Source organism: Macrobrachium nipponense, chromosome 9 (genome assembly GCF_015104395.2).
Source record: "Macrobrachium nipponense isolate FS-2020 chromosome 9, ASM1510439v2, whole genome shotgun sequence".
NCBI classification, from domain to species: Eukaryota; Metazoa; Arthropoda; class Malacostraca; order Decapoda; family Palaemonidae; genus Macrobrachium; species Macrobrachium nipponense.
Window position 1 is genome coordinate 77,134,613 of NC_061110.1, and position 27,480 is coordinate 77,162,092.

The 27,480-nt window shown below is 45.6% G+C and overlaps 1 protein-coding gene across 1 annotated transcript in view; it reads right to left on the reverse strand.

Annotated features, from left to right (window-relative positions):
- LOC135218667 (GTPase-activating protein and VPS9 domain-containing protein 1-like) overlaps positions 1-27,480 on the reverse strand; it is a 387,415-nt gene that overhangs the window by 138,715 nt on the left and 221,220 nt on the right. The window contains exon 14 of the mRNA XM_064255113.1: positions 16,303-16,479. Within this exon, the coding sequence (XP_064111183.1) occupies positions 16,303-16,479 (177 nt within the window). The remainder of the gene's footprint in view (positions 1-16,302; positions 16,480-27,480) is intronic.

The following is a 27,480-nucleotide window of genomic DNA, read 5'->3' on the forward strand; positions in this document are numbered from 1 at the left end:
GTAATGAAGACGAGGATGACTTCCTTCCAGAAGCTTCACTGTCAACCTCACGAACACAAACATGCGGGGGAGAAGCATGACCTTGCAGGGCAGATGGCGAAGCACTCCTCTCACTTGCACTAACAAGGAATGCATGGGGGAGACACGGTCGTGAGAGGCAGGAGGCGAAGAACTCCCTCCGTTCGCAGAGGACAAATATCCTCCAATGTCTGACATGATGGCAAGGCAGTGTGGAGAAGAAGCAGGAGAAGGAGTTAAACTCCCTTCCTTACGAGGTCTCTTAGAAGCAGGAGGTGGAGAAAAGAGCTTACGTTTACAATCCTTCTGCTTCGTAGCGAAGGCAGAAAACCTCTCTTCCAAAACTGAGTCCAGCCTCTTGAAGACCACTTGAAACAACACCTCGGATGGGTCAGCGAGAGAGAAAGATGACAGTCATAGTGGGAAGAGATGACGTCATAGTGACGGGAGGATGAGTGGCTGCGGCATCTGACGTCATAGGCTGAGAGGGCACTGGGAGTGATGTCACAACATCTACACGACCAGCACTAATCGATGGCCTCACTGGTGGAGCGATAAGGCATGACCCAGAGAATGTTGGTGAGGCTCTGCAAGGTGACAGCATGCGAGAGCCAACGTAGAGGAGTCCTGAGGAGGCAGGAGAGCAATGGGGGCTGGAGGGAAGGTATGAGCCTCCAAGAAATGCAACAACAGCTCATCCAAGGAAGGTGAACCCTGTAGCCCAAGCAATGCCCAAACAGCCACCATCTTGGATGACTCCGAACCTGAAACAAAGGAATTAGATGGTGTAGCCTTCTCCCTCTCGGGAAAAGAAATGGAACTTGAGGGAGAGGGAGCTACATTAAACATAAATTCCATCGACAAATAAATGGAAGAAAAGGAAGGCAACATGGGAACACTAGAACTAGCCACAGGGAGAGCAATCACAGGAGAGGGAACAGATGAATCGTAGAGACAAGGCAAAGAAAACCCCTCCCAAGAAGGAGGAGTTGAAACTCTGCGATGTTCCCTCTTCTTATAAAACACCCTCCACTGTGACTTAAGCCAGAAACAACATTCCAGGCAGGGATTCATATTAGTACAATAATTGGCTCTGCACCTACTGCATGTCGTATGTGGATCTGTAGATATAGACGCTAGAAACCTTGAGCACAGAAAACCCTGAGTGCCCGGACACGTGTTGACGAGGCTGTGAAAACTCGGAGGAATCCATAATAAACCAAAACAAACACACACAACACACTGAAAGGAACACTTGCACAAAATAACCAGCTTGCAAGGAGAGCAAAAGTGAAAGTGACTACTCCCCAAGGCAGTTAAGGAAAAGACTGGAGAGTCACGAGGTCCGGTGCACGGTCTCTGACCAGCTATCACCTCGTATTCACAGGAGTTGCCAGATCTCACAGATTCCTTGCTTTATAATCTTTGGTTGTGTTAACCGGTTACCAGTTGGCACTTGGAAAGTAATCCTATTAGGACTGAAGGTTTGTTCCACATACGAAAAAATGATATTGTTATGATACAATAAAGTTTGTTCATACTTACCTGGCAGATATATATATTTTAAGTACCCACCCACCTCCCCTCAGGAGACAGTGGAAATAAAAAGTATGAATAGAAAATGGGAATGGTTCCTGATACCCGCCTCCCAGAGGCGGGATGGGTACTAACCACCTGACTCCTACTGCGTGTGTCGTAAGTTTTTTAAATTCTGTCAGACTTCGGAAAATACAGATATATATATATATCTGCCAGGTAAGTATGAACAAACTTTATTGTATCATAACAATATCATTTTGTTCATGAAACTTACCTGTCAGATATATATATAGCTGAATCCCACCTTTGGTGGTGGGAAGAGACAGAATAGAATATTTAGGAAACATATACATGCAGATAATTGATATCTTGGTTCCTTACCTGTTAGCATAGCTGACTTTGTGATTACTGTCACCCAAGTCTGCTTGTGCTTTACTAGAGTTGCCAGAGAGGTAGAAACCTATATAGCTGGTGTGCTCTAGATGATCTGTCAACAGGGGCGAGACCACGATGTGACTAGACCATTGACCATACCATGAGGGCAACGAAGTAATAAAAACACCACCTGGCCAAGTCTACCAAAGGAAAGTCCCACTATACTAGACTAAAGGAAGGAAGATCCGCCTCAGGCGGTCAACCCCACAACACTAACACAAGTTAAAAACTCCCCTAACCATTAAAGGATAGGATGAGCACTAAATCCTGCCCCCAAAACAGTGTCTGCAGCGACGTATGGTCCGAGCGAGTAACAATTTTCGTATGTTGCTTTCACCTCCCGCAGGTAGTGTGAAGCGAACATAGAATTGCTCCGCCAATATGTGGCACTCAAAATGTCACTGAGTGCCATATTTTTGTGAAAAGCTACCGAGGTCGCGATAGCCCTCACCTCGTGGGCGTTCACTTTCAGAAGCTCCATGTCACTTTCACTACACTTTTTCATGGGCTTCCTTAACCGTACTTCTTAAGAAGAACGCCAGTGCGTTCTTCGACATCGGAAGATCGGTTTGGTTTTTTCACAGAGCACCACAAGTTCTTTCCGAAGAGCCTCTGCATGCTCTGGTTCTCTGCAAATAAAACTTGAGAGCCCTGACAGGGACACAGGACTCTCTCAGCTTCAGGTCCCACTAGCTCCGACAACCCTTTGATCTCGAACGTCCTCGGCCAAGGGTTGGAAGGGTTCTCGTTCTTTGCTAAGAACGTAGGACTTAAGGAACAAACTGCACTATGATCCTTGAACCCAATGTGCTTGCTTATGACTTGAATTTTGCTAACCCTCTTCGCCGTCGCCAGAGCGGTTAGGAAAATGGTCTTCTTAGTAAGATTCCTAAGCGAGGCTAAATGGAGCGGTTCAAATTGACTCAACATGAGAAACTTAAGTACCACATCTAAGTTCCATGATGGTACTTTCGGTTGGAGAACTTTCACAGTCTCAAATGATCTAATGAGATCATGAATGTCTCTATCATTCGCTAAGTCGAGTCCTCTATGCCTGAAGACCACAGAAAGCACGCTTCTGTAGCCCTTTATCGTGGGAACGGCTAGTTTCGCTTCTTTCCTAAGGTGAAGAAGGAAATCTGCTATCTGGCTCACAGAGGTAGAGGTGGAGGAAATGCCCTTCTTTCTGCACCAACTTCTGAAAACAGCCCACTTGGATTGGTACACTGCAAGAGAGGAAGGTCTACTTGCAGTGGTGATCGCCTTTGCCACAGGTCTTGAAAAACCCCTCGCTCTGGCCAACTTCTGGATAGTCTGAACGCAGTCAGACTCAGAGCGGGGAGGTTTTTGTGGTACCTCTCAAAGTGGGGCTGTTTGAGTAGATCTGTCCTTGGGGGCAGAGTCCTTGGAAAGTCTACCAAGGACATTACCTCTGTGAACCAGTCGGTCGCGGGCCAGAAGGGGGCGATTAGGGTCATCCTCACTCCCTCTGATGCCGCGAATTTCCTCATTACCTCCCCTTGGATCTTGAACGGGGGAAAGGCGCATAGGTCTAGTCCCGACCAGTCCCAAAGAAGGGCGTCTACTGCTACTGCTCCTGGGTCCAGAACCAGTGAGCAGTACAGCGGAGTCCTCCTGTTCTGGAAGTTGCGAATAAGTCCACGAGAGGACATCCCCACAACTTCCACAGCCTCTGGCATACGTCTTGACGGAGTGTCCATTCCGTCGGCAGCAGTTGACCTTGCCGACTGAGAAGGTCTGCTCGTACGTTTTCCACTCCTGATACGAATCTCGTCAGGATAGTGACGTCGTGTGACCTCGCCCACTACAGGATTTCCCTCGCAAGGATGAACAGAGATCGAGAGCGGGTTCCTCCCTGTTTCTTGAGGTATGCCAAGGCTGTGGTGTTGTCCGAGTTGATCTGCACCACCTTGCTGGAGACTTCTTCCTGAAAGAACTGGAGCGCAAGATGAATTGCTGCAAGTTCCTTGAGATTTATGTGCCAGGACACCTGTTCCCCTCTCCAGGTGCCTGACACTTCCTTCCCCCCTAGTGTCGCTCCCCACCTCGTGGAAGACGCGTCGGAGAACAACACTAGGTCGGGGCTCTGAAGCTTGAGAGAAAGTCCTTCTGCAAGCTTCCGCGGATCTGACCACCATCTTAGGTGTTCTTTTACCTCTTCCGATAACAACAAGATCGCTTCCATGTCGTTCTCGTGCTTCCAGTTGTTCGACAGGAAGAACTGAAGTGGTCTGAGGTGCAACCTCCCTAGGGAAACAAACTTCTCCAGTGAGGAAATGGTCCCCAGCAGACTCATCCATTCCCTCACCGAGCATGATTCTTTCCCCAGAAAGGCTGACACTTTGCTTAGGCATAGAAGTTGTCGCCCCTGGGACGGAAAAGCCCGAAAAGCCACTGAGTCCATCTGAATCCCCAGATAGACTATGGACTGAGAAGGGGTCAGATGTGACTTTTCGAGCTTTACCAACAGACCCAAGGACTTCGTTAAAGACAAGGTCGTGTGAAGGTCCTCCAGACACCGGTCTTTCGAGGAGGCTCGAATGAGCCAGTCGTCCAGGTAGAGAGAGATCCTGATCTTCGCAAGATGAAGCCACCTCGCAATGTTCTTCATAAGGAGGGTGAACACCATCGGAGCCGTGCTTAGACCGAAGCAGAGTCCCCTGAATTGGAATACCTTCCCCTTCAGGACAAACCGCAGGTACTTCCTTGACTCGGGATGGATGGGGACGTGAAAATACGCGTCCTGGAGATCTAGTAACACCATCCAATCCCCCGGTCTTAAAGCTCCAAGCACTGACTGAGGCGTCTCCATCTTGAACCTCTGCTTGATGACAAAGAGGTTTAGGCTGCTGACATCTAGTACCGGTTGCCATCCTCCCGACTGCTTTGGCACCAGGAACAGTCGGTTGTAAAGACCCGGGGAATCCAGGTCGAAGACCTGTTCCACTGGTTGTTTTACGATCATCTGATTGAGCAAATCGTAAAGCACTTGTTGTTTCTCCCCTCGATAAGAGGGTGACATATCCCTGGGTGTCGAAGACAGCGGGGGTGATTTTAGGAACGGGATCTGATAACCTTTCCTTACGATGTCCAAGGATCATTTGTCGGTACCTCTCTCTTCCCAGGCTTGCGCAAACAGCTGAAGCCTGGCTCCTACCGGCGACTGAAGGACTTCCAGATCACTTCTTGCTCTTCGAAAGAGCGGGGGCTCTGCCTCTGGAAGTGCCTCTTCCTCGAGAGGCTGGTCTCAAGGAAGATCCACCTCGAAAGGGCTTCGATTTCTTAGAAATCGAAACTCCTGAAGACGAAGGGCCCGCAGGTCTCCTAGATGATTGGGCAAGTAGATCCTGAGTGGCTTTTTCTTGAAGACTGATAGCGAGGTCCTTAACCATAGCCTAAGGGAAGAGATGGTCCGAAAAAGGAGCGAAGAGCAACTCTGCCTTTTGAGAGGGCGAGACAGATTTTGCCGTGAAATTACAAAACAGGGATCTCTTCTTTAAGAGTCCTGTGCAAAAATGAGCTGTCAACTCCTCTGAACCATCTCTGACGGCCTTTTCCATGCAAGACATTACACTGGACAGCTCCCCAGGCTAATAGAATCGGTACTCCTAGACTTGGCATCCAGCACGCCGAGGCACCAATCTAGGAAGTTAAAGACCTCTAACGTTCGAAAGAGGCCTTTAAGGTGGTAGTCCATTTCCGTTGTCGACCAAGATACTTTCGACGAGGACAGGAGGGACCTCCTCGAGGCATCCACGATGCTCGCAAAGTCTCCCTGAGCAGAAGAGGGAAGTCTAATGCCGACGTCCTCTCCCGTCTCGTACCACATGCCTGCTTTTCCGCTAAGTCTTGAAGGCGGAAGAGCAAAAGAGGTCTTTCCCTGGGCCTTCCTTCTCTCCATCCAGTCATGGACCTTAAGCAACGCTCTTTTAGTCGAAAGGGACTTCTTTATCTTCACAAACCCTGAGACCTTGTTAGCCTTGGAAGATGAAAGTTGAGAGGGGGGAGAGCGAGGAGCTTCAGGATGAAAAGTGTCCCCGAACTCAGACTGAAGAAGGCGAGTCAAGACTTGGCAGTCAGAAGAGACAGGAGCCATCGGTTGTTCATCATCAGCCTCGACCGAAGCGTCACTTACTTCCCCTTCCGTAACAGGAGAAGTAGGAAGAAGCAAAGCAGATGCTAGACTTTCAGGTCTAAGTTTCACAGCGGAACGTTGTTGTGAAGTAGAAGGCACAGCGGACTCTTGAGCAGGCAAAGAAGAGACGGGAACACTGTGTGTCTCTTGAAGATGCAAAGAAACTTGAAGCGAATCCTCTAAAATGCGTGGGTGGCGACGAGCTACTACATCCGCGTCCACCTGAGCGTCAGCTGGCACGAGCCTGGCATCCACTGGCGCGTACCTGGCTTCTACTGGCGCGCGATAGGCATCCACTGGCGCGCGGCTGGCGTCCGCTGGCACACAATTGGCGTCTGCTGGCACACACTTGGCGTCTGCTGGCGCGCGCTTGGCGTCCGCTGGCGCGCGCTTGGCGTCCATTGGCGCGCACTTGACTAGCACTGAAGCGCGCTCGGCATCCACTGGTGCGCGCTTGGTGTCCACAGGTGCACTCTTGGTTGTCACTGGCGCTCACCTGGCGTCCAACCGAGCGTCAAGATCATGCTGCACTTGCACCGAAGTGTCCAAACAAACGTCTCGCTCTTGAAAGGTAGCAAACTTACGAGCGGGTAATACCGCTTCACGCGAAGAGCGTGAAACAAACTCATCACGTCCTCTAGAGAGCCGCTGGGGAGCTACACAAACTCTAGAAGGAGACGAAAAGGGAGAGAGAGACGAGCGAGGAGAAGGAGAGGGAGACTGTCTAGACCTCTTCACTGGCAGCCTGTCATCCTTCCTGCGACAACGTGGATGCGTCTCTCTCTTAGAAAGAACATCAGCAAGTTGCTGCTGCAACGAGCGAAGAATCTTCTCGGTGGGAGAAGACCCCCTATCAGGAGAGGGGCTGATCCTGCGAGAAGGCGAGGGGCGAAGGGACGCCTTCTTCCTTCTCACAGGAACCGCCTCTTCACGCACTCTGGAGCGACTGGGGCGCTCAAAAGTCATCGTCCGATGACGCTCTACTCCTCTTCTGCAGCGGGAAGGCTGCGAAGACGCTGTCAGGCGAAGATCGTTGCTCGGGAGAAAATCCTGGACGTGAAGCTTCCCGATCACAAACGCTCCTTTTCAATGGGCATGACACTGACTGAGAGCTCCACCCCTTACACAGGGAGGAAGCCTCTGACGAAGAAAAGCACTCCTTGAGGAGGCGTGCACACGCACGCTCCTTGGCAGTCTGGGTAGCGTCAACAGAAACTGCCGAAGGCACGTCAGATCGGTGGGGGTTCCCCGTAACCCTCCTTCGGCTTTCGACATGCTCTCTCCCTGAAACCTGGGAGTCCAGCAGAGGTCCCGGCCTAGAGGCAAAATGGGGCCGATCTGACGCACCCTCCACTACACAAGGGGCACTGTCACTGCACTTAGCACCTTCACTTTTGCTTTCTAAAGCAAGCACTTTCGATTATAATTACGAATCGACTCCAAGATTAAAGTAAGGGCATTACCCTCCACAGACACTGTTTCAGGGCCCGAAGGCAACACTACAGGGTTAGGAGTAGCAACTACAGTAGGAGGGCTAGTAGGAGAAACATTAACTTCCTGACGTTTACCTGAAACGCTCCTGGAGGAAGACCTCCTTAACCTATCATGCTCAAGCTTTCGAAGATAGGTCTCATACGCCTTCCACTCAGAATCCGAAAGACATGCACACTCCTTGCAGCGATCTTCATACACACAATCATGAACCCTGCAACTCTTACACAATGTATGCAGGTCTACTGATGCTTTCAGTAGCCTACCTCTACATTCACTCCTAGTGCAAAACCTGGCGCTAGCCGAACTAGTCCCAGACATCTTAGTTTAAAGAGAAATCAAGCCAAAATCAATTAAATCCACAAATAGCGTGTGCTGGTTCCTGATACCTGCCTCCCAGCGGCGGGAATGGGTACTAACCACCTGACTCCCACTGCGTGTGTCGTAAGTTTTTTAAATTCTGTCGGACTTCGGAAAATACAGCTATATATATATCTGACAGGTAAGTTTCATGAACAAACTGGAGATCTGTCCTAGGTCTGGCTTGGGCCCTTGGTCTGTCACCATGAAAGGGTAGGTTCTGAAGGGGAGAAAATGACTTTGCACTAACAGTCGAAAGTACTCTGGGCCACCTAGTTGACTGGACTAAAAGGTCTTGAGCATTTTTCTTCTGAACTTCTGAAGCAATGTTGCTGACAGATAATTGAAGGAAAAAGTGCTGGCAATTGAGAGGAGAGACGAGCAAAGCCGATTGCTGTGAGGCTGTGACACCCTTTGTGGTGAAAGAGCACCAAAGTTCTCTTTTTAAGTACTTCGATGGTAAGGAGGAAGCCACCCCTAATGCCCCTACTGGTGCAAGAGAGGACATTCAGCCAATCCAAAAAGTAATACTTCACCAAAGGGGGAGAAACATTCAAAAGAAAATATCACTGAAATACTAAAATTAAGCTGACTGCTCACAATTGAACTTCAGTCAAAAGCTTGCAGAACAAATTGAGCTCTTTGCTAGGTTGTTCCTCTCTTACCCTGAAAGTAGGCATGGCCAAGTCACATTCACATACACAGTTAACTAGCGTTACCCATGAATTTCAAAATTTTGCGTTGCTAGCAAGTAAAACTGTGAGCAATGTAATTACTAGGTAAGCTACATAAATAAAATTCTTTTTTATGCAAGAAGAAAATTTGTTACTATACTGTAGTATACTTTGAAAGCTACAGAAAATTTCAGAGAAATACAAAATGTTTCCATATCTTAAAAGCTTATCATTAAACTTTAGTGTCTGCTTAACAACCATTACAATATATTTTATTTCTACCAAACATTAGCTTTACTGAAAACACAACTGCTACAAAATTTCAATCAAAACTTCACTTCAAGTAAGAGATAAACTTATGTACGCCACAAATAAATTCTTTGTTTTTATCTGAAGGTAACTTTCCATATAAATAATCATAGTGGAAAAGAAAAAAGCTTTAGTTCTTCAGTGCTCCTTCTTTTCTAATTTTCATGACCAAAACATTTTTAAGTAATACTTTATTAATCTACGGTCTTTTGTGTGCAGCACATCCAGCATTTACATCCAGAACTTATGAGCTTCAGTTCCACTTTCATGATAATCCTGAAGTGTAGCCATTCTGAACATTACATAACATGAACTGACAAGAAGAAGTACTTGCAATGAATTAGAGTTTATCTCTAACTGCACTGTGAGTGATTTCATGCACTTTAAAAACTTTCAGATATAAGCCACAAAAACTTAAAAAATTACAAGTACAAGAAACAATTACAACCACCACCATTTTTAAATAGGATTATCCCTTTGTATGTGTTAAACAAGGAATGAGCTCTCTCCACATCCTGCAATCTTGTGTATTACTGCATATAATTCTGAAATTAACTTTCAAATCATAAAAGGATAGACCCAGGTAATATTCTACAGGTTATAATAAAAGGGATTAAATGGTAATAAGTAAATTGAAAAGGCTTGGTTCCTATAATACTGGTGTTTTTATAAAATGATATTGTTATGTTACAATAAAGTTTCATACATACTTACCTGGCAGATATATACATAGCTAAGACTCCGTCGTCCCCGACAGAAATTCAAATTTTGCGCCACTCGCTACAGGTAGGTCAGGTGATCTACCGGCCTGCCCTGGGCGGCAGGACTAGGAACCATTCCCGTTTTCTATCATATTTTCTCTCTTCCACCTGTCTCCTGCGGGGAGGCTGGGTGGGCCTTAATTGTATATATCTGCCAGGTAGGTATGTATGAAACTTTATTGTAACATAACAATATCATTTTCATACAATCAACTTACCTGTCAGATATATACATAGCTGATTGGCACCCTTTGGTGGAGGGTAAGAGACAGCTACTTATGGAATAGACAGGTAAACAACATATGTTGTAGGTATAAATAAAACCTTGGTTCCTACCTGATAGGTGGTAGACTTCGTGGGTGTTTGCTCAGTAGTCTGCATCACCTCAAGAAACTTTAGCGAGATATATGATCTATGGCCAAGAGTTCTTGTGGGTCTGCCGAAGGGGTCTTATCCGCTTACTCGGCAGAGCCTGAAAGGACTTTGTCAATGGGTGCTGATCCACTTATATGACAATACACCTTATGAAGGAGCACACAACCAATCCCGACCACCTGATCCTAACCACATGTTAGAAATAAAGATTGTTCCGAGTTATCCCTGAACTCTTCACAACAACCATAACTCAAAAAGCACACTACGCACACATACATAATTTAAAAAAAAAAATGTTATACTCATCTAATTAGATATGACAAGAGTCTCTTACTGAACAACAGAGACGGCCGCCCGTGCTAAACCAAGTCCTTTTTGTTAGAAGAGACTCCAGACCATATCTAAAAAGAAGGAAAGTATATACTTAAGGATTGGTGTCGGCTCCCATACCCAGGATCGTATCCGCCCCGATACGAAAGGACCCAGAGAAAAACATTTCTCATAGGTCACACAACGTCTTTCAAGTAATGAGATGCAAATACTGAGTTACATCTCCAAATGTCGTATCTATGATGTTTTTTTAAGCGACATATTCTTATGAAACGAGAGAGACGTTGCTACTGCTCTCACTTCATGAGCTTTCACTTTAACAGTCGGAACTCTTCGTCAGGACAGACCTTATGCGCGTCTGTAATGTTGTTTCTCACAAAGAATGCCAGAGCATTCTTGGACATCAGTCTTGTGGGGTCTTTTACTGCGCACCAAAGACCTTGCCTAGAGCCTCCCATCTGATGCTTTCTCTGAAGGTAGAATTTCAGAGCTCTTACAGGACATAGAGACCTCTTCTGCCTTCTCTGCCTACGAGACTCGATATGCCTTTGACTTCGAATGACTTAGGCCAGGGATTCGTGGGATTCTCGTTTTTAGCTAAAAACAGGGTCTTAAACGAGCAAATAGCTGAGTCTCCCTTGAATCCTACTTTATCCTGCAGAGCATGTAATTCACTAATTCTCTTTGCCGTAGCTAAAGATAATAGGAATAGGCATTTTCTGGTGATGTCTCTAAACGATGCCAGATGAGGAGGTTCGAACCTTACGGATGAAAGGAACTTGAGAACCACGTCTAGGTTCCAGTTAGGAGGGACCGGTTCCTTAGACTTTGAAGTCTCAAAGGACCTTATGAGATCGTGGAGATCCTTGTTATCTGCCAGATCTAATCCTCTATTCCTGAAGACTGCCGAGAGCATACTTCTGTATCCCTTTATTGTGGATACAGCTAGATGAGATTCTTCTCTCAGGAATAGAAGGAAATCCGCAATTTCCGCTACAGAGGTAGTGGAGAGGACAACTTCTTAGTTCTACACCACCTTCTAAAACCTCCCACTTGGACTGATATACTTGTCTAGTGGAGGTTCTGCGGGCTCTCGCAATCGCGCTTGCAACTTCGCGAGAAAAACCCTCTCGCTCTGACGAGTCTTTCGATAGTCGAAAGGCAGTCAGAGCGAGAGCGGAGAGGTTTTGATGATACCTCTTGAAGTGTGGCTGTTTGAGAAGATCCATCCTTCTTGGTAGGGATCTGGGAAAGTCTACGATCCACTCCACCACCTCCGTGAACCAGTCTTGAGCCGGCCAAAAGGGGGCTATCAATGTCATCCTCGTCTCCTTTGAAGCCACAAACTTTTTCAGCACTAGTCCCAGGATTTTGAATGGAGGAAAAGCGTAGACGTCTACGTGAGACCAGTCCAGCAGGGAAGGCGTTCTACCATAAGAGCTCTGGGGTCTTCCACGACCGAGCAAAAGACTGCCAGCCTTTTGGAGATGAACGTTGGCGAAGAGATCCACATGAGGAGTCCCCCACCCCCCAGAGACCAGAGATCTTGACACACCTCTTCGTGTAGGGTCCACTCTGTGTGAAGGACCTGGTTCCTCCTGCTGAGCCTGTCCGCCCTCACATTCCTTTCTCCCTGAACGAACCTTGTAAGAAGGGAGATGTTCCTCTGAGACGTCCAAAGTAAAAGATCTTTTGTAAGTTCGTAAAGGAACGAGGATTTAGTCCCTCCTTGTTTTCGAATGTAGGCAAGTGCTGTGGTGTTGTCCACATTTACTTGAACTACTTTGTTCGAAACAAGAGGTTCTAGACTCTTCAAAGCCAGGTGTACGGCGAAGAGCTCTTTGCAGTTTATGTGCCAAGACACCTGCGCTGTTTCCCAGGTGCCTGACACCTCCTTCGAGCCTAATGTTGCTCCCCAACCTTTCTCCGACGCGTCAGAGTACAACACTAGGTCTGGGTTCTGGATTTTTAGAGAGATCCCTTTGTTCTCTTTCAGAGGGGGCAACCACCATTCCAAGTGCGGTCTTATCTCCACTGGAATGGGAAAGGCGTCTGAAAGATGTCCGGTTTTCCAACTCCAAGACCTCTTGAGGAAAAATTGAAGCGGACGTAAATGAAGTCTTCCTAGCGGGAAGAACTGTTCGAGCGAGGAAAGGGTCCCTAGAAGGCTCAGCCATTCCCTTGCCGACGTCTGTTCCTTCCTTAAGAAGAGAGAGACTTTCTGCAAACCTTTTGCGATTCTCTCTTGCGAAGGAAATACTCGAAAACCCCGAGAATCCATCTGAATCCCCAGATAGACTAAGTTCTGTCTGGGGTCAGCTGCAGACTTCTCGAGGTTTACGAGTAATCCCAACGATCTGATCAGGTCTAAAGTTAAACGTAAGGTCCTCCAAGGCACTGTCTCTCTGATCTGGCCCTGATGAGCCAGTCGTCCAGATACAGAGAGATATTTACTCCTTTGAGGTGAAGAAACCTCGCCACATTCTTCATCAGGCTTGTGAAGACCTGAGGAGCTGTGGAAAGGCCGAAACACAAGGCTCTGAACTGAAAGATCCTTCCCCCCGTCATGAAACGGAGGTACTTCTTCGATGAAGGGTGGATCGGGACGTGAAAATAGGCGTCCTGGAGATCCAGAGACACCATCCAATCTCCTTGTCGCATTGACGCAAGAACTGAGGCAGAAGTCTCCATCGAGAACTTCTCCTTCTGAGCAAATTTGTTCATAGAGCTGACGTCTAGTACTGGTCTCCAGCCTCCCGAGGCTTTCGCAACCAGAAAAAGGCGATTGTAAAACCCCGGGGAGTTTTGATCCAGTACTAGTTCTATCGCTCTGCTCCCACATCTGATCCACCATCGATCGAAGAGTATCCCTCAGCACAGGATCCTTGTACTTGGCTGTTAGTTCCCACGGTGTTGACGTTAGGGGAGGAGTGTTCAGGAAAGGGATACGATATCCCTTCCTTATTACAGACATCGATGAAGCGTCTGCGTTTATAAGTGCCCAGTCCTCCACAAATCCCAGGAGCCTGGCACCTACTGGTGCTTGGAGGAGAGAAGCATCACTTTCCCTTTTTAAAAGGACGAAAGGCAGACCTACCTCTCTTCTCAGGAGCTTTCCTTCTTGCGGGAGCTCTGGAGGTCGGGCCACCTCGAAAGGGCTGAACTGATGTACTCGGTCCTTTCTTGTCCGTTGCAGTAGCAGGTTTCTTCTTCTTTGCTGACTGCGTCAGAAGGTCTTGAGTCGCCTTCTCAGTTAATGAACGAGAAATGTCCTTCACCAACTGAGAAGGGAACAAAAAGTCTGACAATGGAGAGTACAGTAGCGCTGCCCTCTGAGAGTGGGAGACCGCTTTGGTCAAAAAGGCATTATAAACTGTCCTCTTTTTAAGAAGACCTGCTCCAAATAAAGAGGAGATCTCAACCGAGCCATCCTGAACCGCTTTGTCTATACAAGACAAAATACACAGAAGGACTTCTGGTTCGAGTCCTTCAGAATCATGGGCTTTCTTGGACATCACCCCAAGGGACCAATCTAAGAAGTTGAAAACTTCCAATACATGGAAGAGTCCCTTGAGGAGATGATCCAGTTCTGAAATGCCCCAAGTTATACGGGCAGAGTTCAAACCTTGTCTACGAGAAGCGTCAACTGAGGTCGAAAAGTCCGCTTCTGTCGAAGACGGAAGAGAAATGCCCATATTCTCTCCCGTCTGATACCAAATGCCTCTTTTACCAGCTAGTCTCGCCTGGGGGCATGCAGAAGACCGTTCTTACCAACTCCTTCTTCGACTTCATCCATGAGTCTAATGACTGAAGAGCCCTCTTCATCGAAATGGCGGGCTTCATTCTAAGAAAAGACGAAGACTTCTTCGCCTTAGCACTCGAGAAAAGAGAGCGCGGAGAAGGAGGAGCGGCAGGGGTCAAGTCGTCTCCATACTCTTCTAGAAGCAAGGCTGTCAAAACTTTATAGTTCGACAGTCCTTCTCTTCCCTGATACTCGTCCTCCGAGTTTACTTCTAACTCGGGGTCTAGATGAGTCTCCGCTGACAAATCAGTACGTCTTTCCTCTGGGGGAGACAAACTCCTGATAGGAGAGGGGCTAAGGGAATGATATTCCTTCCTCTTCACAACTTTAATATTCTTAGAAGGCCCCAACAGCCTAGGTTTCTCTCCATAAATGGATGATGCCTCCCGCTTGGATGACGCTTCTCGTCCGCCAAGCGTCCTGGCTGACGCCTCCCGCTTGTCTGGCTGCTGACGTCTGGATGACGCCTCGCGCCTGGAAGACGCTTCGCTCTCAACTGGCGTCCTAACTGGCGCCAATACCTTGGTTGGAGCCTCGCGCTTATAAGAAGCTTTTAATGACGCTTCATGCCTATAAGACGCCTCACGTCTATCTGGCGTTACGTGTCTGCCGTAAGGTTCCCTCGATCTCGCTCTCGAAACCGACGCCTCTGCGGTATGTTTGGAAGCTTCACGTCTGCATGACGTCTCTCGCTTTGCAGGGGAGAGAGGACGAGACTTCTTGATTGGAAGCGAAACGTCCTTCCTACGAGGAGGATCCCTCGCTAACACTCCCACCAAAGAGGCTAGTTGTTCCTGTACTGCCAAGAGAATCTTCCTTGAAGCTTCTCCCACGTCATCTTCAATCGGGGGAGAAGGAGTAGGAAAGCGTTCTTCCACGTCCACGTCGGGTGACGCTGACACCACCTTCGCCTTTTTAATAGACAAGGGTGTTTCATCTGAGAAACGCTCCGGGCTCGAATCCAATTCAGGTTCTTTCAAATGCCGTTTCAGAGGCCTAGATAGATCCGACTCCTTCCACCCTCGTTTAGGTGAGGGAGAGGGAGAGGATGAGAAACACTCACGCAGGACGCTTTTTCTAAAGCGCCCCTGAGCAGCCTGCAACGAAACAGAGCCTGCTGAAGGGACGTCTGACCGTTGGGGATTCCCCACGACCTCCTTAAGGCTTTCGACTTTCCTTCTCCTCTGGGCATGGGAGCTTGGAAGAGGTCTAGGCCTGAGAGCGTCGCAGGGACGATCAAACGCCCCCTCCACAACACTGGGAGAACTCACTTCACTGTAATGTTCACTTTCACTAGCCTTACCTTGTAAGTCCGCCATTTTGGACTTCATCTGCTGAATTGTAGCTTTCAGATCGGCGATTTCCGAGGCCGATTCTGAAAGTAAAGCTTGTGAATTAGACAAATAGGGAGAATCCAACTCATCAGGATTAGAATAAGGATCAATAAAAGGCTCAATAGGCCTTGTACTCACACCTTTCAAACGTCTAACCCTATCCCTCTCTAACTTCTTCAAATAAGAAGTTAAAGTCTTCCATTCTTCTGCATTTAATCCCTCACATTCATGACAAGTATTAGTAGCAGAACACTGAAACCCCCTACATTTACGACATACAGTGTGAGGATCAACCGAAGCTTTCGGTATCCTCACCCTGCAGCCTACATTCACACACATTCTCACACTCACATTTGAATCAGACATACTGAGAAAAATAAAAAAGCAAGTCCAAAATCAGTCCACAGTAGCGAATGCCAAAAACACGATCCAGATACGTCACCAAAAAGCCGAGAAACGATGATCAAAGGATGAAATAAGAATCTAAGTCAGGAGGTAATAGCAACAATGTTGATACCACCGGCGACAGAGAAAATATGATAGAAAACGGGAATGGTTCCTAGTCCTGCCGCCCAGGGCAGGCCGGTAGATCACCTGACCTACCTGTAGCGAGTGGCGCGAAATTTGAATTTCTGTCGGGGACGACGGAGTCTTAGCTATGTATATATCTGACAGGTAAGTTGATTGTATGAAAAGAGTTTTTACTTTATACACCTACTCTGTTCCAAAGGGACTTCCAAATTCTGAGAGATAAGGCGACATGGAAAAATCGGCGATGCTCAACACAAGTCTCAACTTGCGCTTTGCATCAGTGAAGGCATAGCTAGCTTCAATATTGTTAGGATCAATATATAATCTTTCGTCTTCTTCGGTCTTTGGTATTTCATTAAGGGTTCTGAAAATTATAGAAACAACAGTAGATTAGTTTAGAAGAAACAAAAATAAGACTAAAAACATATGACATTAATCTAAATTTGAAAGAGAGAGAGAGAGAGAGAGAGAGAGGATGAGAGAGAGAGAGAGAGAGACGAGAGAGAGAAGAGTGGGGAGAAGGAGGAGAGGGACGAGAGAGAGAGAGAGCAATTTTATAAGATCTTTTCTTATTGAAAGGCGAATTTCAGTGTATTTCATTCTATAATTATTAGAAATCTTTTAGTCCTCTTAGAATCCACCATAAGATTAAACGTCATTGGGTGATAGGACTTTAGGGCTGGGACAGCATGTGTAATGAAAAATACATAAAAATGGAAATGTAACCCATTCCAATATTAAAAACACAGCTGTTGCTCTGTACAATAGGTCAATGAGGGAAAAACTCTCAAAAATACCCCATCCGTTCAGGATGTGTGCAATGCTAACTAATCCTAATCACAGACAAAAGAACGAACATCCTTCCCTTGGCTGAAATATGCCTCGATAAACCAACTGCTGTTCGCATTAGCGAACCAGAAGGAAACAACTTTGTGACTGACCACTTCCTAATTCTTAGAAGCTGGTCCAAGTCACAATACATGTACTGCTTCCTAACCAGATATGAAATTATTATTTTAACATCCAGATTTCCAACTTGTATTGACAAGCCTGATATTGTAAATCTTCTATATTCAGAGACCTAGTACCATTAACTTTACAATAGGATTTTAGCCAGAGGTAAGATACAAGCCTATGCTGTTTATCTAACCATACACCACACAGGGGCCTTAATATATGACATTTTAAACAGAAGTGTTATCAAGTTCTTATTCAGTAACTATAAATAAGTCTTTCTACATGTGGATAATTTTTTATCTAATTATAGGCTTTAAATAGTAAGCTATTTTCAAACAAAGCATACAAATTTAAATACGTGTATATTTTTTTCACTGTCCACGACTAATAATGGTAACTAAGAGCTATAGTTTCTAATTAACATGTACTCTTTATCTAAGTACTATAAATTACACAGTATTTTATTATATAAATAAATAAATGCTAGAAAAATTCACATACGTATATAACAAAGGGAATTATCCACATATACAAAAAATGCAGCTACAAGCAGACTGAAAAAGATATATGATCCAGAATTAATTCTTCTCCTTCTAAGATTCTTGACTACTACTTCAACTTTATACTAAACAATTCAAGGTTCACTAAAACCTAAATTATTAATCAATGGATATCAACACATTTAATGATGGTTTATTACAAACACAAACAAAACTAAAAGCATTTTTATAACAATCAAGTACGACAACAAAGTCAATCAAATATAAAACTTTGGAATAATAACATTTTTGTGATTTTGGAAAATTATAAACAATACTACCAATGGCTAATACCCCACAAAGAATGAAAGAGAGCAAGATAACCTCAGTGAGCTTTGTTGCTGTAACTTGGTTTTGGTGGTTATAAAATAATTGTTAAATTATTCTACTAGTTATTATACCTTAATGCCAACACTGATCTTGTCTCTCAGCTTAACATTCATTACACTGCAAATGTCCAAGATACTCTATCCCTGCTATAAGACTCATAAAATGCCTACAGTGCTCTCTCTCTCTTCTCTCTCTAAATCTGAATACAAATCTTCAAGACCAATACGTAATAAGAACGGATGAAATTTAGAAAAGATGTCATAAGGAAAATTAAGTGAGTTCGGTGTATGAACAATGGTCAATTTCTGCACCCAAAAACATTACTTTTACTGAGGAAAAGGCTGATTTTTGTAGGAAGCCTGTGAGAGCAGAGAAGTCCCGTTGGGCGGAGGCAGCCACACCCAAAGAGGGAGCTTCTCCAATAGCATAGCAAAAGTATCTCCATTCGGAAAGTCTAGCAGCAGGAGAGCTAAAACAGGACTTTCCTTGCTCTCTCTTGATCGAGAGCCAAGCGTCTACCCTGCTCCTTCCTAGCTGAAGTAAACAGTACCATCCTGTAGAGTTTAGCTGGATCAGCTGCCTGATTATTCATCAAAAACGCAGACACAAGAGAAGCATGCACCGCTGGCAAAAAGGTGGTGGTTAAAGTCCAAAGGAAATATTGAAGTAGAGATCTGTAGGTCAATGAAGAAGAGTCATCTTCCACCTCCTTACTCCCTTCCTCTTCTGCTGAAGAAACCGGTGATAAAGACAAGTCTGTCTTCTGATTAGCTGTAGAGGAAGGCTTCTTCACAAAACTTAATGTTTCAAGACGTTTCTAAATGGGCGCTAAAGAAGGATCCACTGACGAAACAAAGGCCTGTCGCTGTTGGGAAGGGGGGGACTGAACAATTGGGTGCCAAAGGAAGCCCTAACTTCTCCGTGTGGAAGGGCGCTCCTGAGCGCTTGGGCGCAAAAAAATGCTCTGGAGATACAAACTGAATATGTGCTATTGGACGCTCAGGGGCGTTTGGGTACTAATGGGCTCTTAGAAGACACTACGCATCTTGAGGGATCCTGATAACTCAGGCACCCCAGAAACTGGTGCATCTGTGGGAGAACTGGAACATTTGCACCTACAAGCTGACAAATTCCATTTCGCCTCCAAAACACCTAATCTCCTCTTCAAGCACTCTGGTGAAAAACACTCCGGGCTATCCTAGAACTACACAGTGGTTCCCCTTGTGTCACCAGAAGAGAACCTTTTCTCTTCTTAGGAGATACTTGTAGAGTGCAAAAAATTCCCATCCCTAGCCTTTTCAATGGCCAAGATTTCTTTAAGTGCCACTTGCACCTATTCTCCAGGCTGAAAACCTCTGAACTAGACAAAAGCTTATCCACTTCTGCAAAGCTGTCTGACACAACCTGTGATTTTCACCTACAGGTGTGTCTGAAGGCCGACTACTCGTGGGCAGACCCCGCTGACCTTCCCTGGGCCTCTGGTATGGTTTCTCCCAGGTTCAAGGGTGTACCATGGACCTTTGCCTAGGAGAATTAGCAGGACAGGCAGCCAGCTCCTCCACCAACACTGCACTTGCTCTGTCAACACTCTTATTACCTACCTGAGCTACCAAGGCTCTTAACGTAGATCCTAATTGAGCCATGGATTCCATGATCAATTCAAACTTGTGGTCGAATTTTGACTAATTTGGCAATGGCACTGGGTGCGGCAACGAGGGAGCTACTTGGAATAGGAGACCTTTACGGGCTGCTCCAGGAGCAAGACCCTGTGCCAGCACCAGGAGCAGAAACAACTGGAATATCAATGCTACTATACGATTCCTAACTAACAGAAGTCTGGCTCTAGCTTGTTCAAGTGAGACAGCACTTTCCATTGTTCAGAGTCCCAAGTTAATACATTCTTCACAAGTTGAAGATGCAGAAGAATTCTGACCCCTGCAATTCAAGCAAATAGTGTGAATCATACTTAGCAGATGTTAATCTAGTACTGCAGCCTTTGCTGCAATGCCGAAAGGAGGACGTACTAGCATCTGACATTGGCACAATCGGTATTTTGGCACAATCGGTAATTAGTCAAAAGTAAAAATCTTGGCTAATATAGTCTCAATCATGAAGAAAAATATGTAAACCCCTGTCAATAAGCTGAAAAGCTACCAAAATGAAGAGCATACGTCACCAAATCTGTCTCCAAACAACTGGTCAAGAAAACGAATTTCAAATCAGCTGAAAGTAAAAAAACCGTCGTCGTTAACCGGGAGAAACAAATTCAAAGACTTTGCTTAGTTCAGTGGCAGGCAAACTGAGCCACACAATTCTGTGGCCCACAGAAGCCTGCAGCAAATTGGAAAAAAAAAATCAATATATTTTTTAAAGGTTTGAGGATTTCTGACATATTGAGCTTAAATTCAACCTAGTAACTTCTCCTTCGTCTGCTGATGTCGATGCTGCACTGATGAATCACAGCTTGAATTGTTAGGCATTCAATCTGATCATTCATTGAAGGAAATGATTCACTCCCTACCATTAGTAGAGTTTTACAAGTCATTCTCATTCAATGTTTCCAAAGTTTAAGAAATTTTGCTGCTAGATTATTCTCTATTTTTGGTTCCACTTACATCTGTGAGCAGAGTTTTTCTTGCATAAAGATACAAACTTGAATGCAGCAATGAGTTTCTACCAGCAACCTTGTGCCACACTTTAAACGAACTGTAAAGCAAAACTGTGACCATAAACATTTTTTCCATTTAATTGCTTGTGCTGGATTCTGAATTTGTTTTGTTTTTATGAACCATATTAACCAAGCTTTCTATATGTTATATTTGAAAAGGTGGGGCCCTTTGATTTTTCATGGCCCACTGATGCAGCCCTCACTCTTAAAAGTTTACCCACCACTGGCCTTGTTGTTCCTCTCTTCCCCAGATGAGGGCAGGGCTAGTTACCTACACCAAGAACAAAAGAATCGTTATGCAAATTTTCAAATTTAGCTGATGTGCTAGTTAGAAACTATAGTAATGTAATTACTTGGTAAGTTGCATATACAAAATTTATAAGTTTCAAATTAAAATTTATGACAAACAGAGTGATTTTGACAAACTAGAACTTCAGGCACTTTCATCTAATATATAACAAATAGATTTGTTATGCATATGGAATGATACTTTATAATTAACTGCTAGCTTTTGGTCAATACACTGCTCCTAAATGATTTTCCACTTAGTAAATTTATCACTGATTAATAAATTTGTTAAACAAAATTGTTTACAATTGGAAAACTTAGCACTGAAGAGGATTTAAGATTTCTCCTTGGTTATGGATAGATATTTTACATATTTGGTTAATGTTAATAGGCTCCAACCTATACCTTTTGATACTATACCATATGTATAAGTACGGTGTATAACCTAAAAGCTTTAGCATAGTATTACAGCTAATTAAAGTTGTAATTAATATCATAAGTATCAATTTGTATTTTCCTTCATTTTTCATACATTATAATAAAGGGATTTTGACGTAAGGAAAAATCTATTTCTGGGCGATTGGCTCGTGTCGCCAGCGAAATATCCTTTAATCTATTATTTCTAGGGTAAATGTACTAACACATACCAGAGAATAAATAAATAAAGAAAAAGGTCAGTATAACTGACTCGCTCACCCTCCCAGAGGGTGTCGGTATGAACACTATGGCGAGTGAGACCACTACCACGAGCCAAAAACCAATAGAATTCTCCCACTACAAAATCCCCCAAGAGGAGAGCCGACCCACAGAGTGGGCAGCACCTACTACTACTACTCCATCCCATGCTGCCGACTGCTGCGCCTCTGGTGGCCATCCTGAAGTTAGCAGACAATCTTGGCGATGGGATGGGTAGGGCGGGATTTCGCTGGCGACACGAGCCAATCGCCCAGAAATAGATTTTTCCTTACGTCAAAATCCCTTTTCTGGGCTCAGCTCGTGTCGCTGCGCGAAATCGTACCAGAGAAATAGCCCAAGATTGTAAAGAATTCAACAAAATACAAAGAGGTCTCAAATAAAAGATAAAATAAAAATAAACGAATATAATTGCTAATAAGGATACATATACACAGTGATACAAAAAAAATAGAAATATTGCTTTAAATTACACTTAATTCTAATAATATTTCTTAACTTAGGGTAATATACATATATACAGGAGAAATATGTCATATATGTACAAAATGGTATCTGTGTAAAGCTATGTATCAAAACATTCTAAAGCAATTAACATAAAAGTTGAATAAAACAAACTCAACAGTAATAATATATAAAGGAATGTATATGACTTAATATACAAAACCCGTAACCATTATAATAAGATGTATCTCCTAGCATAAAAATAAGGAGACGACATCCACGAGATCAATAATCACCATCAAATGTGAGTGTCCCTAGCAAAAAAATAAGGGACACCCACTACATCATCATAAAAGCAGCTAAGACACAAGGTGATCGTAAATGAACAAGGCAGGAATAGACGAACTGTTGGGTGAGGCAGGTAGAAAGGAGGACTGGATCTTCTACTAAAGATTAGTCAGAGTCAGGGGAAACTATGTTCCCCGCTGCAACTGCTGAAAATTTCAGAGCTTCCAAGGACTTTAAGTAATGACGTTTGAACACTGTCGGCGATTTCCATCCAGTATACTTTTTCAACTCATCGAAGTTCATATGTTGGAAATAGTTAATTGAGGTGGCTACTGCCCTGACATCATGTGCTTTTGGGAAAGAGTCAGGATTGGCTTGTTTAATGAAGTACAGGATTTGTTGCCTGATGCCTTTAATAGATAAAGTGCCACCTTTTTCTCTCTTAAAGAGAGGACCCGATGAGGATGAGAGGTCCTAGATAGAAAGGCTCGTAAGGCTGAAACTGGGCAAAGAGATAGATCTTGTGGAAGGGGTAGTACCTTCCATGGTTCCCACCTCATCAAAGGATCTTCATTCTTTGCTATAAAGCTACGTTCCGGAGAAAGTAGCACTTCCCCTGTGGGAAGGAACTGAATATGATCCGGATCTCTGGATAACGCCGACAGTTCTGAAATTCTAGCTCCTGAGGCCAAGCTTAATAAAAATAGGGTTTTTCTTAAGAGCATTATAAACGAGCATGTGTCATTATTGGTTTCTGAAGCCAGCTTTAAAACATCGTTTAAGAACCATGATACTGACGTAGGCCTTACCGAAGGTCTAAGTCTAGCACATGCCTTGGGAATAGACGAGAAGTAGGAATCTGTCAAGTCTATGTTGAACCCAAATTGAAAAATCTTTTTCAAGGCTGACTTGTTTGTCGTAATTGTGCTAGCTGCTAAGCCTTTTTCAAATAAGGATCTGAAAAAGGATATAGCTGAATTGATTGTCATGATTCTAATATCTGATTCTTTCAGGAAGGTTGCTAACTTTTTGACAGCAGCATCATACTGTCTCAAAGTTGAATCTCTTTTATCTGATTCCAAGAAGAGAATATTCTGAGGGTCAATATTCGCATCCCTTTTTGCTGCAAACTTCATGAAATCCATAAAGTTAGGGTTTTGAGCATCCCTGAGGAAGCGAACACAGTCTTCGTTTGTACTGACTGGGAGAGCCTGGGATTGGGGATCCGAAGAGGGCGAAGACCCAGTTCCAGAATAAGAGGGTACCAATTGCTCTTCGGCCAGTCTGGGGCTACTAGAGCCACTTGACCCTTGAATGTCCTGAGTTTGTTTAAGACTTTCATGAGAAGATTCACCGGAGGAAAGACATAAATCTTCTCCCAGTTGTTCCAGTCTAGAGCTAGGGCGTCCGTGGCATAGGCCAGAGGGTCCAGGTTGGGGGCCACATAACACGGGAGTTTGTGGTTCGCTTGAGATGCGAAGAGATCCACCTCTAGACCTGGAACTCTCTGAAGAATCCATTGGAACGAACTGTTGTCCAGTGACCATTCCGACTCTAGAGGTACTGATCGGGATAGAGCATCTGCTATGACGTTTCTCACTCCAGCTATATGAGTGGAGGAGGGAGATGCCAACTGAACTTGTCCGCCAGGGAGAAGATGGCTATCATGACATGATTTAGATGACGTGACTTGGAGCCTCCTCTGTTTACACAATGTACCACCACTGCGCTGTCCAGGACTAGCTTTATGTGGGAGGGGTACTACTTTGGCGGGCGTAACTTTTTTAGAGTCAAGAACACTGCCATTGCTTCCAGTACGTTTATATGGAACTGACGGAACTGAGGTGACCACGTTCCTTGAACCTTTTTGAACTGGGAATATCCTCCCCAACCGCTTAACGACGCGTCTGTGTGAATGGTGATCCCTGGTGGAGGAAACTGAAGGGGCACTGACACCGACAAGTTCTTGACTTTCGCCCACGGCCGGAGTCGATTCTTTAGAATCAGAGGGACTGAGGATAATTTGTCCCTGGACCTGACATTTGCTCGTGAGCGCCAGATTCTGGTTAGGTCTTTCAGTTTGGCTTTCATTAAGATGTTTGTCACTGATGCAAACTGGAGAGAACCCAAGATCCTTTCCTGGGATCTTCTTGATACCAGTTTGTGACTCAGAAATTGCTTGACTGACTTCGCTATTTCTTTTCTTTTGGATGATGGAATCGACAGAGTATGGGAGGATAGATTCCATTGAATGCCTAGCCACTGAAAGTTTGACTCTGGGGTGAGTCTTGACTTGGTCCTGTTTATCTTGAAGCCTAGATATTCCAGGAACTGAATTACTTTCAGTGTTGCTCTGTTGCATTCCTCGACTGTTGAAGCCCAGATCAACCAATCGTCGAGATACGCTACTACCATAATCCCTTGCGACTCTGAGTTGTTTGAACTACTACTTCCGCCAGCTTCGTAAACACCCTGGGTGCTACGTTGAGCCCGAAAGGAACTACTTTGAAGGAGAATGTCTGGTCTCCTATCTTGAAGCCCAGATACGGACGGAAGTGTCTTGCAATAGGGATATGATAGTAAGCGTCTGTAAGATCGATAGAGGTGGTGACGGCCCCACAGGGAAGTAAGGTCCGCACCTGCGAGATCGTGAGCATCTTGAACTTGTCGCAGCGAATGGCTAAGTTTAAGCGGGACAAGTCTAAGATTACCCTTCTTTTTTGTGAGCCTTTCTTTGGCACGCTGAACAAGCGTCCTTGAAATTTTAACCTTTTGACTCTCGCTATAGCTCCTTTCTGAAGGAGATCCTCCGCATACTCCGACAATTCCTTGAAGGAAGTTGGCGGAAAGGTCTGGATGGGGGTGGGTTCGTTAACCAGCTCCAACCCAGGCCTTTTGACACAATGCTCTGAGCCCACTTGCTGAAGTTCCACCGGTGGCGAAAGTGAAACAGCCTCCCTCCTACCTGAAATTCCTCATTGGTTCTGGTAGCCTCCTCGGCCTCCCCTGAAATGTTTTCCCCTATTAAAGGGACCTCCCGATCCTCTCCCACGAAAGGATCGCTTACCTCTGCCTCCCTTACCCGAGCGGTCATACTTCTGTGAAGCTTGACTCTCGAAGGCTTGGTTGTAAGCTGGAGAGAGGGCGTAAGAGGTGGAGGGCTGAGGCTGAGGGGAGATAACGTAAATCGGCTGTGATTGAGCCTTTGAGGTGGAAGGTTGGGCTGTTTGCACCAAGGGAACAGCCGGAACTTGCTGAGAAAAGCGTGGCTGCTTTTTCTGGTAGGGCTGGAAACGTCTAGGTTTCCTTTGACCCTTACCCCTAGCTGCTAGATCTTGTCGTCTCTTGGCCGTAAGACCCCAACGGTCCTTAAGGCTCTGGTTCAATCTCGTAGCCTCTGACTGAACTTCCTTCACCATCGCTTCTGGGAAGAGGTCTGCTCCCCAGATGCTTGACGCAAGTAACCTATTCGCTTGTGCCGAATAGTTGCTTCTTGTAGGACATGTTTCCTACAATTCGTCCTAGCAGTGGCAAACTCAAACATATCTGACTGTACCGTTTGAGTCAAGGATTTAGTAAGAAGCTTGAAGAGCGGTTCTGACCCATAGGCTATGGTAGCCACCTCGGTCATAGCCATGGAATTAATAGACCTGGCTAACCGCGATTTGGCGTCAAATTCTGCCTGAATAAGGCTATCTGGAAGCCTAGGTAGCTTCTCACCAAACTGCTCCATAGCACAGTCTGGTTTGAGTTTGCCAGCTGAGAAGGTGTTAGGTAAGTCTTCCCACAATTCTCCGGCTGAAGGAAGTAACGGAGATGTAGGATCTGCTTCCTTCAGTTGCGGCATGGGGTCCCCCTTCTGGGCCGCTGGAATGGTAGATGTCGCGATCTTTGTCAGGAAAGGGAGCGGGGTACTCTCATCCATCGTAAAGATCGTGAACGGACTCTTGAAAGGTTGGATTTTCGTATTGGAACAATCCATGTCCTCTAGACACCTGAGCCATTCTCTCTGAGCCTGGTCACGCGAATAGAGGACTGTCTCCTTTGGTACTTTATCATCCCGAGTCATGGCTGAGGCGGTGAGCCTGGCGTAGCCGATGAACGGAGGCTGAAGGTCTTCCGGGTAGAACTCGAAGTCCTCGATCCTCCGAGTTCCACATTCCGGGATAGAAATGAGTCCGTCTTGGAAGGGGGCGTATGACGCTACTCTCCAAGGGTTGTTCATTGAGAACGGAGGTAGAGAGTCATACGGGGGAAGCTGGGCTCCACCTGTGTTGAAAGGTGGAGGAGAGGCTAGAGGAGCTTGGCTCAGTCCGGCTATAATGTTGTCTTGAGAGGTAATCCTATCCGACAACCGAGAGATCATTTGTTCCATGCTACTTTTCAGAGACCCAACCAGGTCGCCCACCTGTTGTAACAGACCAGCATTGGAGTCCAAAGCCGGAGCTGCTGCGGAGGTGGAGGGGTGGCTCTGAACTGGAACCAAGGGTAGCGGAACTGACGACTCCGCTGGAGTGTGAGATCTCTCTCTGGAGGATTTACTCCTCGAGGACTTAGAGCCGGACCCAGAAGCTTTGGATCTCTCTGCTCCGGGATTCCTAGCCGGAGACTTATGAGAAGAGGATGACGCCGAAGCCGTCTTCTTAGATGACGACGACGTCTTCGTCAAGGATTTCACTGTTTGACCCTTGACCTTGGGTCTAACTGAAGCGTCAGGAGAAGTATATAATTCGTTACCCGTAAAAAGAAACCTTGGAAGGATGGAGAGGTTGCAGGAGTAGAAGAAGCAGTTGCACCCAAGGGTATACCTTGGGTGTCCAACTTACCTACCTCGACCAACAGGTCGTCCACACCTACCATAGGTTCTACATTAATATCCAGCGTCGCGACTTCCGAGGAGATGTCCTGGCCTTGGTCCGTCAACGAGGCAGCCAGCTGTTGCTGGATGAAAGCGATAGTCGGGGCCGCCTCTACTGGGTCGACGTAGCCTGTCGCCTTGCCTCCGGGGAAGATTAGTACCGCCAACCTCTTCTCCAGGATGTAGGGCATACCCTTGGCGGCGTTCTTCCCGAAACCGCCGACCCAGGCCCGCAGGGTTGCCAGTGCAGTATCCCTCACGGCCGGCGCCTGGGAACGAGAGGGTATTGATTAGATTTAA